The sequence below is a fragment of the Lagenorhynchus albirostris genome, chromosome 13 (assembly GCF_949774975.1).
Source record: "Lagenorhynchus albirostris chromosome 13, mLagAlb1.1, whole genome shotgun sequence".
In the NCBI taxonomy this organism is placed as follows: Eukaryota; Metazoa; Chordata; class Mammalia; order Artiodactyla; family Delphinidae; genus Lagenorhynchus; species Lagenorhynchus albirostris.
In genome coordinates this window covers 34,494,751-34,512,390 of record NC_083107.1, presented here as the reverse complement: position 1 = coordinate 34,512,390, position 17,640 = coordinate 34,494,751, and the positions used below count along the sequence as shown (strand labels likewise).

Sequence of the window (17,640 nt, the reverse complement as noted above, 5' to 3'; positions counted from 1 at the left end):
TTCATTTAAAAAAAAGAAAGAAAAGCAAGGTTCTGAACAGTGTGTCCTGTACAGTTTGCTACTTTCATGTAAAAAGAGGGGGAAGGATGAAATAGATTTTTGTGTTTGTCTGCATATACAATCAAGAGGTGAGAAACACACATGACTTTAATTAGCATATTTACCTGTTTTTGTGGGAGTATGTAGCGGTAAGCATTTTGCTTGATTTATATGAAAAATAACCTGCTTTTTCTTCCTCTGTTGGACTCCTTCGTTCCTTGCAAGGTGACTTTCTGCACTGATTCCGCCCCTCCCCCCCAAACACTAGCTGACACTCAGCATGCACTGTGCACAGGCGCTGTCGTCATGCCCCATGTGCCCTTGCTCGTTTTAGGAATGGGGACAGGGCTGGAGGGAGACTTACATGTGCAGTGTATTTTATATTTGAACCATGTGTGACCGGTTCAAGACTGTCATTCTTCTGATTAGTCCCTGCGCACGTGCTGCTGGCGGTGAGAAGGCGATGAGAGTGCGTGTGACATGTGCTCTAGGCTCGCCTCTGATCGTCTGGAGCCTCGCCAGGCAGGCAGGGCAGGACACTCTTGTTTTCCGGGCACACGGTCCGGTCCGCACCAGTGGTGGTTCCCAGTGTGAGGGCCCAGCAGGATGAGCCCGCAGCCCCAGCCCTCCGCCCTCTCAGGCTTCCCTGCTGCCACCAGCGCCTCCTCTTGCCGTCACCCGCCTTCTCGTCTCTGAGGAACGGGGCTGTTTCTGGCCAGGTTTTAGCTTTGAGGTTGACCCAGTGCATTCCAGGCGGCCGCCCAAATCCTGGGTGCTTGTGCTTCCCTCGCCTCCGTGTCCAGATCCTCCTGGAGTTCTCTTCCTGCCCGCTTTTTGTCCCACCCCATCCAGCCAGGGCTCCTGGTAGAGCCCCTGCCTGCACACTCAGGCTGGGGGCGGGGGTCTCCCTCTGTGGTCCCTGAAGCTCCTGTTGGAACGGTTCTGTTTTCAGATCCAGCTTCCAGATTGTTCCTTCTCTTGCCCCGAGTGCTCACCCTGGTCCCCTGCCCCGCCTGCCCACCTGCCCGCCGCCTGCCCAGTGTGCTTCTCTCTCACTGTCACGTGCATGCACACGGCGTGACCGTTGCTGTTGTTACCAGCCGGATTTCCACGGTTCCCTCAGTCGCCGGTTACCTGTAACCCAGTCAGCAGGAGGAGAGCTGCCTCTCCCTCCGGTCACGGGCCATCTTGGAGCCCCCCAGTCCGGGTGTGGGTACGAGGCTGCCTCTCGGCCGCTGGGTGTATTGCGACGACAACTGCTGCAGGCTGGCACAGGGAGGACCCAGGCCGGGCCCCTTACCCAGCGGGGCTAGGCCAAAGCGACAGGGGCGGAAAGGCGACTTGAGGCAGGACAGACCTTGACTCTAATTGGGGCCTGCACTGAGCCTCCTGGCACCTGCTGCTGGGACTGCTGCCAGCCACACAACAGCAGAGGACACAGTGACGTGCTCCCGTGTCCCCTGTGGAAGGGTCTGGAGCTGAGGAAAAGCCAGACCTCTCTGTTTTCCTTCGAGGAGGGAGCCATCATTTGCTCTTTTGGCCAAAAAAGTGTTTGTCTTAATCATTAAAAGGTAAAAAACAAGGTTTCTTAGCCGTAGATGCAGAAAGCTGCTCTTCTTCTCTCCCCTTCCCATTTTGTAGGGAGCTGAAACTTCAGCAGAGCCCTGATCTAGGAACATCTCGATGGCCCTGGGAGAAGAAAAGGCAGAGGCAGCTGCGGCCGCGAAGGCCCCGTGCCCTGGGGGGTGGAGCTGCCCGGATCAGGAGCTGGACCCCGCAGGGCCTGCGCGTGGGGAGCAGCCGCCCCACCTGCAAGCCGAGGGGGGCCTGCCTCCCCTGTCAGGGGTGCCCAGGGGCTTCCTCCCCCTGCCTGCCACGGTGGGACTGGCCCTGGCCCCTCGGGAGCCTGCCAGCCGCAGGCCAGCGGGGCCAGCAGGGAGCCGGCAGCGGGTGGGTCTAAGCTGGCTCTCAGTTCCCTGCTTCCCCCTGCCAGCCTGGGGACTGGAGATTGGCGCTCCGTGAGAAGCCAGGTAGGGGCTGAGGCAAGTGGGGCTGTAGCGTCAACTAAAGCTGTCCTGTGAGAGTACCTTCCAGCACTGTCTCAGCATCTGTCACGCTTTCCCAGCCCCCGTACGAGGTGGGGAAGTCGGGGAGCTTGGGTGTGATGATTTCTGTTTTACAGGTTCACATGGAGAGTTGGGCCTTGGGGCCAGCAGGGGACTCTGTCCACAGCAGCTCCTGTTCCTCAGGAGTGTGACTGGTGACCTTTTGAGGACCAGGGAAGCTATGGCCCAGACCTGCTGTCCAGAGGGCTAGGCCGGGGAGCCCCGACAGGGGGAGCCACGTCCTCTTCTTGACTCGGTGATGTGTAGGCTTTACGGGGCCCCTGAGGAGACGTGCGAAAGGAGGGTCCGGGGCTGTGGGCTCCTGAGGGCTCTGAGACTGTATCTCCTCGGAACCCAGGGAACCTGGCGGTACCTTAGAGCCCCTGTGGTGGGCAGCACCATCTCTGGGCAAGGAGAATTTTGGGGGCCTCCCTGATTACAGGGCAGCCTCGCCTAATGGGAGTCACGTGGAGCAGGGAGTCCTGCCTGTGTCTGTGACCTCAGGCAAGTCACCGGATCTTTCAGGCCCTCAGTATAGTTGGGAAGATTATCTGATGGACCTGCCCCTCCCATCGTCCTGTTGCGTTCTGCTTGCCAAGGCCTTTCATGGGAACGGCTTTGATCTCTTCCACGGCACTGTGGCATTGAGTGCCACATGCTGCCCCCAGAGCCCCATCTTGTGAGGAGGTGCTGAGCTGACTGGGAGAAAACAGGCTAGGCCCACCTGCCTGGGGGCTAGGGGTGATGCCGGGCTCGGGCACCTGAGTCAGATTCAGTGAGGCCGGCAGCACGTGAGCCAACACAGAAATGGGCTGTTTCCTGAGTGCGAGTCTGGTGCTGTTATAACTCTGCTGCTGTTTGTTGAGCTCTCACCCTGTGCTTTTCACCCTTGAGCTCATTTAATCCACATGTCCTGAGGAAGCGGTCCTGTCACTACCCCCATTTTACAGGTGAGAGAAGTGAGGTTCAGAGTCGTACATCTGGAAGCTGGCAGCTAGGGGCTGGCCTCAGGTCTGTCTGGTTCCAAAGCCCATGCCCTTAACCTCTGTGCTGTCCTGCCCGCCTTGGGGGCAGCCTCTTCATCGAGCATGTTAAAAACTTGAAGTGAAGAGGCCGAGGTGAATGACTCATTTTGCCACGCGTCACCGCTGGGTGTGAGCTGAGCCAGGTGGGCTGCCTGACTGCCAGGTTTGGATGTGAGTCAGCGACAGAATGGTTGAGGTTCTGCCTGCCCAGGACACGCTTCTCAAAGGTTAGGCAGTGTGTTCCAGCTTCAGCACGACAGAGCTATTTGAGTTCTGCTCACTCACGAACTAGGCATCTGCGGAGGAAGAACTTTGGAAAGGACGGGGGTGTAGGATCAGTTCGGGGCAGGCAGTCTGCTCCCCGGAGCGGGCTGCGTCTCCAGCCACCAGCAGCACACTCTGCCTGATTCTCGCACCAGGTAGCAGGCTCTTCCTTTCAAAACCTTTCCTCAGTATCATCTGGGTCCCCAGAGAAAAGTGCCAGCTTGTCATTGAGGAAGGAAATTTGGCGTGCTTATTTTCACCTTTTCCTTCCCTCCTGTCACTGCAGATGGAGGAGACTAGGCCTTCTGCCTCAGAGGAGCTACCTCAGACTCACACCATTCCCAGAACCGCCGCCCTTTGCTCAGGACATGATGCTGACACTGAAGATGACCCGTCCCCAGTGGAGTCGCCGCAGGCGCTAGACCACAGCCCACAGTCTCACGTCTCAGGGTGCCCGTTCCTGTCAAGGTGGAGGTCCGCGGTGAGCCCAGGTGCCACTGCGCCTCAGTCTTCCAGCTGCAGCGTCTGTGCCTCATCCCCGGGCAGCAGCCTCCAGGGTCACCAGGAAAAGGTGGAGCCTCAGAGTTGCTCCCTTGCCAAGGTCTCCTCCTCCCTGGAGTTGGCTGTCCCGCCGTCAGCCCCCTCGGTGGTGGGGCCGGGGCCTCGGCTCCAGTGGTCGCCCCAGCCAGTGTCCTCAGGGGGCGATGCTCCCGGGCTGGGCAGGAGGCGCCTCTCCTTCCAGGCCGAGTACTGGGCCTGCGTGCTGCCGGATTCCCTGCCTCCCTCCCCTGACCGCCACTCCCCGCTCTGGAGCCCGAATAAAGAGTATGAAGACCTGCTGGACTATACTTACCCCCTCAGGCCCGGGCCTCAGCTCCCAAAACACCTTGACAGCCGCGTGCTGGCTGAGCCCGTCCTGCAGGACTCGGGCATAGACCTGGATAGCTTCTCCGTCTCCCCAGCAAGCACCCTGAAGTCACCCACTAATGTCTCGCATGGTTGCCCACCAGCAGAGGCTGCTGCCCTGCCGTTCTCAGGGCCCAGAGAGCCGATCCTTAAGCGGTGGCCCTCTGGAGTACCCCAGAAGCAGGGCAGTGTGGGGTTGGCATCTTGTAGCCCCATTGCCTCTACCCCCAGAGCCCCAGGCAGTAGGGACACTCCTTGGGAGAGCAGAGAGCCAGCCCTGAGGGGCATGAAGCACTGGCCACCTGTGGGCAAGCACCTTGAGCTGGGCTCTCCCCACCTGAGAACATGGGACAGAGGGTGGCCCTCGCCCAGGCTGGAAAGGGAGAAGGGGGCCAGCCAGGGTATCGAGCGCTTCGCCTGCATGGCGTCTGGATGGAAACCACAGGAGGAGGCGGAAAGTGATGACGAGTATCTGGCCCTGCCCTCTCGGCTGACGCAGGTTTCTAGCTTGGTTTCGTATCTGGGTTGCATTCCCACCTTGGTGCCCCTGCCCACTGATGCTGCCGAAGGGCAGAGATCCCTGGATGTGTCAGACAGTGATGGGCCAGCTTCCCTCCCGTCAGACTCCAGCCAAAGCCAGCTTCCCTCTGGGGCTGCCCTCAGAGGGTCCCGAAGCCCTGAGGACCACAACCACTGTTTGCTACGCTCCTTCGTCCGCGCAAGGGGCTCAGGAGGAGAGGGCAGTCTGCTGAGCAGCGAGGCCCTGGGGGTCTCCTCTGGACCACTGAGAACACGCGCCTCCTTGCCGGCGATGTTGGACCAGCGGGCATCCTCGGATCCAGATGCCGAAGGGCAGCCTCCCAGGAAAGGAGGAGAGCAGGGAAAAGAGTCGCTCGTGCAGTGTGTGAAGGTAAACTCAGCATTTCAGAGGAGTCTTCTTTCTTCTTCCCCCAGTCCACTAGCCTCATAATAAAACCTAGTGACACTGAGTACTTACGCACCAGGCACTGTATCGTACCTTCTCCTGTCTAACCCTCATGACTTTCTACTGGCGTTCTCATGTCACAGTTGGAGAAAAAGGCAGTGAGAGATGAGGTAACCTACCCGTTCACAGTTAACAAGGGCTGGAGCCTGAGCTGCTAACCACTACCCAGGCTGCTCCCCGAGGCATTTGACCTTGAGGATTAACAGGTACTCTGCACAGGAGGGACCGGTGCTCAGATGCCTTCAGGAAATATGGGCTCAGTGAAAGTGCTTCTTGGCCGAAGGACTTCTCAGAGCTTCAGTTTGATAAAGCGGTGTAACTGCAGGGTTGGAGGTATCAGATTCGCCGTTTCCTGGGCTTCTCGGTCACTAAACCTTCTCTTGTGGACCACCTAAGACCACCAGGAGATGGAGCTGATACTCCGAGCAATCGGGTTGTCAGCGTCAGGCAGACGTGAACTTTGGCTCCATCTCTTTAGTTTTGCTCGTTTGTAGAATGGGGAGCTTTGCCTCTGTGGGACTGTCGTGTGGATTAAATTAAGTAATTCATGCCGAGGGCTTTGCGTAGTCCCTGACACAAGGATGTTTGGAGTGTGGCTGTATACACACTCGGAGAGCCCACGGCCTGCCTTCCGGCTGAGCGCCCAGGTGCTGTGTCCACACGGCAGCAGGGCAGCCAGCCCGAGGGCTGTGTCCCCAGGAGCGACATCACAGAAATTTTCTAGCTCTCAAGGAGGGCTTTAACCTGCCCCCTGATGTCCCGTGGATGACTTCATTTGTACGGTGGAGCAGGTAGGACAGGTGTTAGCGTGTGCCCTCCTTTGTGATGAAAGACTGAGAGAGACCGTGGGGTGAAGTGCTTGGGTCACGGCCACCCCTGATGAGTGGGTGGCAGGAGTCTAGGGCCCCAGCTCCCTGGGCGGGTGGGAGCAGAACAGGGACAAGCAGTTTTAATTCAGTCGTTTTCAGGCATAGGATCAGGTAAGCCACAATCACAGTCACGTATTTTACGTCCACGTCTTCCCCAGGAGCAGTTCTAGAGTTGGCGGTAGTGCTGACCCAGGAACTGGTCTCTGTGCCAGGCAGGCCCCTTCTGGGCTGTCCCCGTCCCTGCCCTCACCTGAGCTCCTCTGTCCCTACCTGCGGGGCTGGACTTTCTCAGACTGAGGGGGCAACAGAACCAGGCGCGCTCTTCTTACTGCCCTGGCGGAGGTCTGGAGTCACGGGGTGGGGACAGGCATGGAGGAGAGAGGAGACGGCACCTCAGTGGGGATTGCTCTCGAAAGGTGCAGTCTGTATCCTGGGATTCCCCCAGGTATTTTTAGCCTTTGAAAATGTAAACAGTCGTTCCATGGGTAACACCACGTGTTAATTTGTCTACACAGACATTTTGCTGTCAGCTGGAAGAGCTGATCCGCTGGCTGTATAATGTAGCAGACGCTGCTGACCACCTGACTGCATCCAGGTCCAGCCTTACAGGCCTCAAGTCTTCTCTGCAGCTTTACCGGGTAATGTGTGGTCCTGGCATCTGACTGTTCACTCACGAGAGTGGTGGCTAAATTACTTGATTAGAAAGTAGTTCAGATAACTGACACTGTGTGTGTTGTGGTCCATTGACTTTCACCTGAAATCTAATCAGAGGTTCTTTTCAAATTCTTAGAGCTGAAAAACTGTAACATGTATGAGTTGTTTCCCAGACCAAATAGAATTTGAAGAAAGTGCATTTTATTTATCCTCAATCAAAAATACTTCAGGGTTATTTGTGATGTGATTTCCCAAATATCTCAGGGATTGATAGGCATAGATCTGCACTCTTCGGAAGTCATGAGTCACACGTGGCTATTGAAATTAAGTAAAATTAAAGATCAGATTTTTCAGTTATCTGGCCACGTTCCCAGTGTTCAGTCATCACATCTGTCTGGTGGCTACCGTATTGATTGAACAGAGCATTCAGAGCCTTTCCAGCATCACAGAAAGCTCTTTTGGACAACACTGACTGGATTTGAGGATCTGAGCTGCAATTGTACTGACTCCAGAATATACACAAGGCATTTTGATGGTATTTAAACAAAAATAGGATCCAGTTTGCTTCTCAAGGTATTTTTGGGGGGTGGAGTTTGCCTCTTTTTAGATTTTGTTATTTTAAAAATCTCTTTGTGGGTTCCGGTTAACTTGACTTTAGAACAGGTGTATTTTGGGTGACAGTTTGTGCTGTTCTGGCGTAATTATCAGTAGGTCCCCCTTCATTCTCACAAGTGTTCTGAATTGGATGATAATCAGTTACCCTAAGTCTAAACATTAACTGTGACTGAAGTACCCACTGACTTCTGGCATGTCTGGTTGGCCAAGCCTTTCTCACCTCTTCTGAAGGAGCAGAGGTGGTATTTGTGGGCTGAACCTGATGCTAGTCTAGGAAGGGTTTTCTGGGACAGTTCTTTGAGTAGGAGAGCGTGTGATTTGCTTGTGCCTGAGCCAGGGCCGTACCACCCCACTCAGATCTCCCACCACACCCAGGCAGGAGGGAGGGCCTTTGTTTTACAACTTGGAGCCTACTAAGGTTTAGGGGAGGGGGCTTGCCTGGGTGGGCCAGCTGCCCTCTCCTGCTGTCTGGAGAGAGGCTGCCAGAGTTCCTTTCCCGGAGTACGCTTGAGGAAGGAGAGGAAGGCCGAGTGCAAGGGTCCTCTGTGTGGGACCCCCGCAGAGTATGTGCAGAGCTGGGCAGGGCCCACCCCCGGGAGGCCCAGGGGCAGCACCACTGTGAGGAGAGGACAGTGCCTGGAAATTGCCCTAGTTGGATCTACCTGGGTGGCCTTTCTGGAGGGCCCCAGCCCCGCTCCCGTCAGAGCAGGTGTCACGTAGAACAGCTCCATGCCCTCCGTTTTATCCCGCATTCTGTCCTCCTGCACCTCCACTTCCAGGGTGGTCGTAAGCAACTATCTTGCTCTGTGGGTAGAGCTGAGATCTGAGCTGGGAGTTACCCCTGCAGGTCAGCGAAGCCTAGCCCACTTGTGTCATCCACACAGCTGTGTCACAGAGTGGGACCACACTGTCAATCCCTCCCTGCACAGAATGGGGCTTGGCTCAGGCACACGTATGAGCTACCTTGACCTAATATAAGCACGCGCGCTCGTGTTCATGTATTTTCACTCGTGACTCTGTCTTACGTACTTTGTCTTAATAACACGGTGGGTTCCTGGCAGCATATAAACTGCAGAGAGTGCTAAAGAATAAAATAATAAGTCTAGGTAATAGGGCAAAGGAAAACTGAAGACAGGAATACAGGAAATCCAAAAGTAAAATTGTAACTTCAAAATTAAACTGCCAGTTTCTGCACCCTGTACTGAAGGTGGTCACGGATTTGACTTTACGTCTTAGCAGCTAAAGGAAAAACCAGAAATGGCTACAAGGCTTGATACTGCGAGGGGAAAAGAAATCAGCTGCTTAGGAGACTGTCAGCTTCCCTGACGCCTTCCCATGTCCTGAGGTCCACAGAAAGCAGGACATTGAGGGGAGGACGTGGGGCGAGGCAGCAGCTCCCTGTGGTCATGTGAAAGGCGTTGCCCTTGTGGCTCTTACTTACCAGGTCCGTGTTTTGAGACTCTCACAGGCCTGTGAGTTTAAAGAGAACCCTGTGAGGTGTGGCACAAGCAGGAAACCCTGACTCCAGGCTGTTCGTGAGCCAGGCTCTGCCAGGGAAAAGAAAGCTTTTCTTTTGTCAAACTGTAAACAGAAAAAAGGATTGACTCTGTGTTTGCCTTGGGCTCAGAGAAGGTGAAGTTAAACTGTTTACTTGGATTCTGAAGACTGGGTGGGTTAAAAGGGGAATCCAGCTACTGTACAAGGGATCATTTTTAATAACTTCTACGAAATGGTAGTAATGAAACTTTTTTTTTTGATATGCTTTAAGCAATTTAAGAAAGATATAGATGAACACCAGTCCCTGACGGAGAGCGTCTTACAGAAAGGGGAGATTCTACTTCAGTGCCTGTTGGATAATACCCCAGGTGAGACGCTTGAGGTTTTGAATTAAGCCAGGGCTTAATACCTCTCAGTGTAAGTCTGGGACCCACACTGTCACTGGGAAGGAGCCTAGTGCCAGAGTCCCTCCCATCCGTACCCGTTGCCTTCGACTCCCACAGCCATCTGCCAGCCCGTCGAATCATCACGGCCCCGCAAACACTTGATGAGGCAGTCACGGCCCTGCAGGTGCTAAGAAGTTAGGCACTGAGCCTGCAAGAACCGTGCTCTCTAGTTTCTGCTTTTATCTTTCCTTGGTGGTGTCCTGGATGGGAATGCTGGCTTTAGTCCTGTCCTTGGCTTTCGGCTAGGGTGCTCACAGCGGGGAGCCCCTAGGGTTCCCATCCTTTCACAGTGCAGGCTGGACCCCTCTCAGATTATCTGTTTGGGGAGGGATTTGTTCCAGGATCTGAGAGCAGTCAGTCTATTCTACAGGAAGAGACTGAAGGAAGAAGTGAACTGATGAGAGGGGATAAGTGGACAGCAGTGCACAAACTAAGCTCGAGCCCCTTTTGCAGGATGGGGTCCCAGGTTAGAAAGGTGTGAAAATCACAGACTTCGAGAGTACATCTCAGCGTGCAGTGGGCAGGGGTTTATGATTGGCCTTGACCTTGCCGGGGGCAGGTATGATAGGATGAGCTAGAAGAACGCTAGGTTAAAGCAGTGAACTGATGGACCACCCCCCCGCCCCCGCCAAGAGCAGCCGCTATTTTCCTGTAAGACTGAACCACCAAGTGTTGAAAGAGCCTGTCTATGTTTTGCCTCAGTTTTGGAGTGAAATGGGGTTTACGCTGGAAGCAAACAGCATAAGCAGACGTGGGCAGGACCCACTGGCTTGAGATGGGAAGAGGTGGTGCTTTCCTGACCAGAAGTGGTGGGCGGTGGGTGGTAGGGAGGTGGTGGAGACCGGAGTTTCTCAGCCTGAGCACCGCTGACGCTCTGGGCCATGCGATGCTTTGCTGTGAGGGGGCCGTCATGTCGTTGCAGGGTGTTCAGCAGCGTCCCTGGCCTCTACCCATTAGACGCCAGCAGCACCTCCCCAGTTGTGACAACCCTGAACGTCTCCAGACATTGCCAAAAGTCCCCTGGGAAGAAAAAACCGAGATTGAAAACTGTGAATGGGCAGAGGGGTTTGGATGGGACGAGCAGCCACTGAAGGGTTTTCAGCAGGGCGTGGCTTATCCAGTGTGAATTATGTGAGCCCTTGGTGATCCCCTGCCTGCGGGAGGCCTCTGTCTTGGCTCTTCTGATGTTCTCTTGCACTAGGGTTTTTAGGGTTTTTTGGTTTTTATTGGGACAGAAATTCAGTATGCCAGGGTCCTTTGCCACTTATAATTACACCAGTATTTTCTTGAATAGTGTGTGCTGAAGCAGTTGACATACCAGTTTTTTCATTCCATCACAGCCCTGTGAGATGGATACTATTATTACTCTTATTTCACAGAGCTGTGCATCTGCCTTGGGCCACACAAGGAGTGGCAGCCTGGCTCCAGCCCCTGTGTGCTGACCCCCCGGCTCAGGCTCCTGCACCTCCAGACTCAGCAGCACAGAAGAGCTCAATACCAGGACACTTCCTGGAGGCCACATGTAACAGTGGGCTTCTTACAAGCTTCAGGTTCTTGGACCTTCATTTAAAAAGTGATTCAGTAATACTTCTCAGTGCTGAATCTGTAATAACAACCCACTTTGCCCTCCTCTCCAAAGGAGTCTAGAGGTATTTTACTGCCCAAATAAGAGGCTTTTAGGGAATTCCCTGGTGGTCCAGTGGTTAAGACTCGGCCCTTTCGTTGCTGTGGGCTTGGGTTTGATTCCTGATTGGGGAACTAAGATCCCACAAGCTGCAGAGCACAGCCAAAGAAAAAAAAGAGGCTTTTGGGTATTCTATGGTTTCAGAGTGACACCCTGCCCCTCCCGACCCTCTGCTTAGAATAGTCAGAAACTTGGCTGTTCTGTGAAAATCACAACTTTCCCTAGACATTCACAGGGTCTCTCCAGCTAGGTGCACAACTCTTCTTTCCAGAGCATGCTGTCAGAGACAGTGGAGCCTGAGCACGGACACCTCCCATCCCGTCCCCCGCCCCTGCCCCCCTCAAGCTTCTTCAGAGCCTGCTTTCTTCCTCAGCCACAAGTGTAACTTTAGGGACAGGTCGTCAAATTAATTCCTTCAAAACCTGCCCATCTCGGCCTCCAGCCAGAGGCCTCCCCAATGGCTATCTGGCAGGTTTTCACAACATTTTGACCCAGTTACTTTGATGCATGAGTTGATGGTCCTGTCTCACACCCTAATTTCTCGTTATACTGGATCAAATAACTAGAACCCATTGGCATCAAGCTGAACCAGGCCCCTGTATGCATGTATTCAATTAAAACATCAAAGTCTCCACTGAGAAAGATAATTTTGTCACTGTTCCCAGCTTTCCTTTTATTTGGAGCCAACCAAATGTTCTAACATTGTAAAATAAAAGTTCAAAAAATAAAGGTCCCCTGAATTCCACTGACCACTCACAGGAGGACTGGGCAAAGGTCTGGTGAGTGTGGGAGGGGAGAACCCAGCCCATTTGCCTTTCCAGGTGAGCTGTGCCGCGTGCCCTGGCTGCATTCCTCAGCCTGCCTTGCTGGCTCTCACAAAAGTTGTCAGGTCGGCACTTTGCCCCGATGATGCTGCACTGACGTGGCTTCCCCAGGGACTGATCTCAACACAGCCAGCCCGCTCCTTCTTCCACCCTCTGTCAGTATCCTTTGCAGATCTGCAGCTTCCCCTTTCCCTTCCTCTGTTAGCAGATGTTGCAGCTGTGGCAGGAAACTAGGGAGAGTGTGAACACAGCTGATAAAGGCGCAGGAAGCAAAAGCAGCCTTTGTGTTTAACAAAGGAAGTAAAGTTTTTAAGAGAAAGAAACAAGCCTGCTGTGGGTGATGCACTCTGAACCTAGCCCATCCCTTCCTCAAATGAACACTTGACCTGTAGGGGATGGAATCTTGGCCTCACTAACCATCTTGTCTTAGCCTGCTTTCAGGTAATTTTCTTTTGAAGTCTGTTCATTTAGGACCCACAAAAAAGGGTTCACAAGCATTCCCATATTACATTACCAGATCACCCATATATGTGCTAAAGGACAGTCCCACAGCCAACAAGCTGATAGGACCTGGTAGCAGGACCCAGAGTCCTAATCTTGGCATGTTTTGGTTCATTTCAGACTTCTGCCCCACAGGATCTGGGTGTGTGCCCTGAGTCTTATCTCTAAAAGTCAGATAATTCCTGTCACCAGACACCTATGTCTCTGTGCCTTTTTGTGGATTACATTAACTCCAAAGTGGAGCCAGTGAAATAATTCTCTCAGCTTTAATCAGAAGTTAACAGCATAGGTCCTACAGTGCAATACAGTCCCTGGAGAGTCACTGTCAAAAAAAAAAAGTGGACATTGTGAAACTATTGCCATGTTCCTGTCTTGTATAAAGTGCTACACCCTTATATGTTCTTTTGAAAACACACTTGCATTGCCTCTTTGGCCTGACTGCTTTAAACCTCATTTGTTAGTGTTAAAGGACATCCTCGGGAGGATCTCCAGGCAGCCCAGCGAGCTGGAGAGCCATGCAGATCACCTGTATGACACTATCTTAGCCTCTGTGGACACACTGGCTGGCTGCACCCTCATCCCCGAGAACACACCAATGGCACACAGGAACGCCAGTGTGAAGGGGATTAGCCTGGTAAGTAGAGCAACCCAAGAGAACATCTGTCCTTGTGCCCAATTAGGGTACAGAGCTCCTGCTGTAACAGTTGGCTGTTTCTTAGAAGCTTGTCGAGCTAAGAGCTGATGAAACAAATAAGAGGCTGGGAGAAGCCCCTGAAACTGAAAAAGGGAGATGCTGGGGGGGTGTCTTCCAGTGATGATGAAAGCTCACTGTGGTGCTTCCCATTACTCAGTTTCAGCCCTGCACCTGCTGAGGACTAGGGTGCTCTAGCTTCCGGTGTCTATGCAGACCCGACACTGCCCCCACCCGCCACGAGAACAACTGCAAAATGTACCTGTACCTACTTTTTTATGTCTGCACATGTACACTTGTCCAGTACAAGCTGCCTCTGTTCTGCAGACTCTTCTCACCCAACTCATTTGGTGCCCCATCTCTAAGCAACTCTTAACAGCACCAAGTACCCACAGGGGTCCAGAATTGCTGACCACTCTCCATACCTCCTTTTCCTGAAGAGGCTCCCTTCTGAAAGGCTAGGGGGATAAGATGGGAGTTCCATGCCTTGGAGACCTAACAGTACAACTTCGGATCTCTGGAAAAGTCAAGCAGGAGTTCATAGGGAAGGGAGGCCAAGAGAACAGAGGGATCACTGCTGGCTCTGGGGTTGCCGCTGCCCAACATGATGATTCCACAACTGGAGCATACTTTCTCTGAAACTTCCTGTCCTACAGCCAAAATCTGGCATTTAACTCATAGATTTTCTGGGTGAGAATTCACTGTAGACAAAAAGAAGGTAAAGGATAAATCCAGGTATATCAAGAGCAGGGGAGTCCCTTTATTTGCCTCAAATAAATCTGAGCAGTAGTCATTTTAATTATAAAATGAATGCAGGTGACTGCCCTGTCATTTCTTCCTCTGCAGCATTCTGCCTGTAACAGATGCTTCTCTTTCTCTTTCAGGCATCTTCTCAGGAAGAGATGTAATCTGTTAGCCCAAATCTGGCTATTGGGAAACTTTCAGAGGTCCTTGTTGAGAGCCATTCAGTACTGAAATCAAGGGGGAAACTTTCATGTACTAGCTTTAAAATGCCTTTCTCTTCCCTGAAGTAAGGGCTGTGGAGTTAACTATTTTTATTTAAAATGAATCCTTCCAAATTAAGGTTTTCCTTTGGTGCTTCTCTACAAAGAGCATGTAGCTTTGCAGTTGTTGATAAAATAATGCAAATAAGGCTTACAGGTCTTTCTTCTGTCCATTTAAAAAGAGGAGAGAGTGCTCCTAAACTACTGCTCCTAAACTAGTCCACCTGCTGAGATCATTTAAAGAAGGTATGAGAAAGCAGGTACCCGATACTTGGTATTCTCAGGCATACAAGAGGATCCAAGAGACTGGTGGGCCAGGAACTTGGGTCTTTTCATAAAATGAAGCATAGGCTTATAAATCCCTCCTCTTTGAAGAGACTTTTAACTCTCCCAATTAATAGAAGGTTCTGAACAAATAGAACCTCTGTCAGTTATTTTGGGCTGCTGTTAGGATATCTTTTATCATCCTAAGTGCTCAGGGCTCCATCTGCCTGCCTAACTAACATCTTAAAGGAGAATGTGTTAGGGACTTGGGGAACTGCCATTGAGCTTCAGCAGGACTATGGACTAATTATCCGCTTTAAGGGTACCTCCAGGAGGAGCCTTCCTCCATTCCTGCTCTCCCTTGTAAGAGTAGTCCAGGGTCAGAGAAGGGCATGGATAGGATCACACGGCCTGGTTAACTACAGAAGCTAAGGCTGTCAATAGTGAGGGGGAAAAAGGTAATTCTTCGTTGCTTTGGGAGTTGACATGTAAGTAAGTATCTTGTAGAGAAAAAAAAAAAAAATCTATGGATCAGCCATTTAAAGCCAATTCTATGGCTTTTTAAAGCAAAATGATCAGCTACTGCTGGTAACCACAGATTCTGCAAAAATAAAAAAAGCACTTAAAAAAAAGTTTTATTGGGCTGTGAATGAACATAGGAGGAAAGCACTTTCCCCGTTTACTTTTAGTGTTACCGTGGGCTAAGACTTGAGGAAAGGTTCTTCACACTTAAGTATGTGAGATAAACACTTACAGATCTTTTTTTTCAAACTGCAGATTCTCATTTGAGGAGGGTGCTTAAGAAGGGAAGATCTTTTAAGTTTATAAAGCAATGAACAAGTCACCTGAACCCAGAAGGTAACATTAGAAGTTATTCTCGTAGAGCAGACTTCTGATGTCCCCTCAGAATAAAACATTTAATACAAAATTAGCCTCTTTAAGAGAAGTTGTGGACTTTAGTTTTGGGGGCTGGGCCACATAATCTTAACACCATCTCGTCCACCTAGGTGTGAACTAAAATCCTATGAACATGACTTTTCTGCTTCAAAATTTCTCAGACTTTATGCTGGAAAATGAGCTATAAGTTCTAATATTTAAAGATTAACTATGAAGTAAAACTATATAATTCAATAGTAGCTATATAAAATGCAGTATTTCAAGTGCCTCTGTTACTCTGGTATGATTTGTCATAATGCTTAAGGGCATGATCAGAACTAAACTGTGTATTATGATTCTGCCATCTCTAATTTAATCTTGGTTCCACACATAGTGAGATTTTAAAAAGACAAAACACCTTCCTAGCAGATCATTATATATGTAAAGTATTTTAAAAGCCTAGAATTGGTTAAAAAGGCCTATCTAATGGCCTCTGTTCTTAAATTGATATATTTCACCTTCTCTCTGTGGCTATAAATTGGTACATGCCTTTCCAATGAGTGTGTTACAAGACAGCCCTTGGGAGTTAAACCATTTATTTACTAACATTTGATCGGCATGAAAATAAGTCTTACTAGTCAGCAAAAAAATTGAAGATGACAACCCTAGAGAAACTAACTGGCTGATGGTATTTTACAGCAGTTGAATGCTGAACATGCCATTCTACCATTCAACCTAATAATTATAATCAGCTTCAGCTGACAGGAATTTTCACAGAATATTTTATTTCGGAGTACCCTGTTTCCCAACAAAGTACTGCTTTTACCTAGAGATGATCTAAGATATTTTTGTTCACCTCCTTTGAAGTAAGGTGTGACTGAAGGGTGCCTACTCTGGACCTAGTTGTGAATGCCACTGAAGAGTATCAACACAACTGTTAATGATGTCTTCGGCAGTGCTATAAGAAGTTTGTTTAAGACCTCCCTTACAACTCAAGCTGAAATTGTTTCTGACTAGGAAGACGCTGCCAGCAGCATTCCATGAGCAAATACAGCCAGGTTAGATTCAAGTGGCCTGGCTAGCCAGTGCACTGTGGTACATATTACCTTAAGGACAGCAGTGCCTTACAGTGACATATCATGTAGTTCCAAAATCCCAAGTTTACCTGTATTATAATTTCCTAGTAGTCCCCTTAAATTAGTAGAACTTAAGTCCACAGGGAAGTGGCAGTACTAGGAGCTGGATTGGCAGTTTCAAAACCTGGGTTCTTGTTGAAGCTCCATGGCTAAGCTCATCTGCAAATAGGAGACAGTGTCAATACAGGGCTGTTTTGAAGCTTAAATGGGAACATAAAGAAGGGCCGATGAAAAATATGCTGCAATGGCGACATACATGCCAAAGGAAATTTTGGTCCAAGGTCAAAGAACAGGAAGTTACTGCTCATACCAGAATGGCTATCATCATTCTGTAAGGATTCCCAGAGACTGACTGCTTAGGTTTAGAATACTCTTCACTTATGTAAGCTGATTCATGGCAGCCACTTATACTATTTAAAATATGGCAAGCAATAATTCCCTTTACTGAGTTGAACAGATTATTTAAAAGCCCATAGTAGCTTGAAATATTTGTACCTGAAAATGGGGGTAGGAATGGGAATTTCCCCCCCCCAAACTGCATTTATTGGCAAATTTAAAATAGCCAAGTAGTGAAGCATGCTGAAATATCTTACAGTAAGCCCCCAGTCTGGACTGCCATGGAGGAAAAAGAACACTAGAATTTTCCAAACTAAATAAGTATGTAAATATGCTTACATCTCAAATTCATGTAATGTTTTTTGCTAACTCACCAAGAATAATCTGACAGTTTGAACAACTTGCTGTATAAAACTGAACTGCATCACACTTCTGACATTTGTATCATCTACTTTAAAACACAGTTTCTGAATTCTTTCCCCCTGTATACTGTATTGATAAGGCAAAAAAACAAACCTTCTGAAGCATTAAAAAAAAATCTTCACCCAACTACTGGTAACTTGAGGAATTTTTCAGTTGCCTTATGTGAGGATGAATAGATCCAACAAGCACATCTATAATACAAAGTAAACTGTGATTTTATTGTGAAATTCTCATAGATGGAAAATTAAATTGAATATTTATTCTGTCCATTTCATTTTACAATAATCTTACCACTTATTTTTGTACCGTGTATTTCAGTTGCCTGTTTAGTGAAAATAAAGAAACCTATAATTTTTGGCTTGTTTTAGCTTAAATTTTACCATTGAATTAAAGACCCCACCACGAAATGCGTTGCCAACAGCCACATCCCAAGCCCCTAAGTAAAGAATGTTTTGGCTGCTAGTTCAATCCCAAGGAAACAATCTTTGACTTCTGT

General features: G+C 50.2%; 1 protein-coding gene across 1 annotated transcript; it reads left to right on the top strand.

Moving 5' to 3' along the window:
• Nucleotides 1-1,632: 1,632 nt before the first annotated feature.
• Nucleotides 1,633-17,499, top strand: CEP68 (centrosomal protein 68). The gene is given in 7 exon segments (XM_060169877.1): nucleotides 1,633-1,867; nucleotides 1,870-2,069; nucleotides 3,720-5,249; nucleotides 6,709-6,831; nucleotides 9,231-9,327; nucleotides 12,876-13,048; nucleotides 13,990-17,499. Coding segments are annotated over 7 exon segments (2,292 nt in total). The 5' UTR covers nucleotides 1,633-1,722; the 3' UTR covers nucleotides 14,014-17,499.
• The last annotated feature ends 141 nt before the right edge of the window (nucleotides 17,500-17,640 follow it).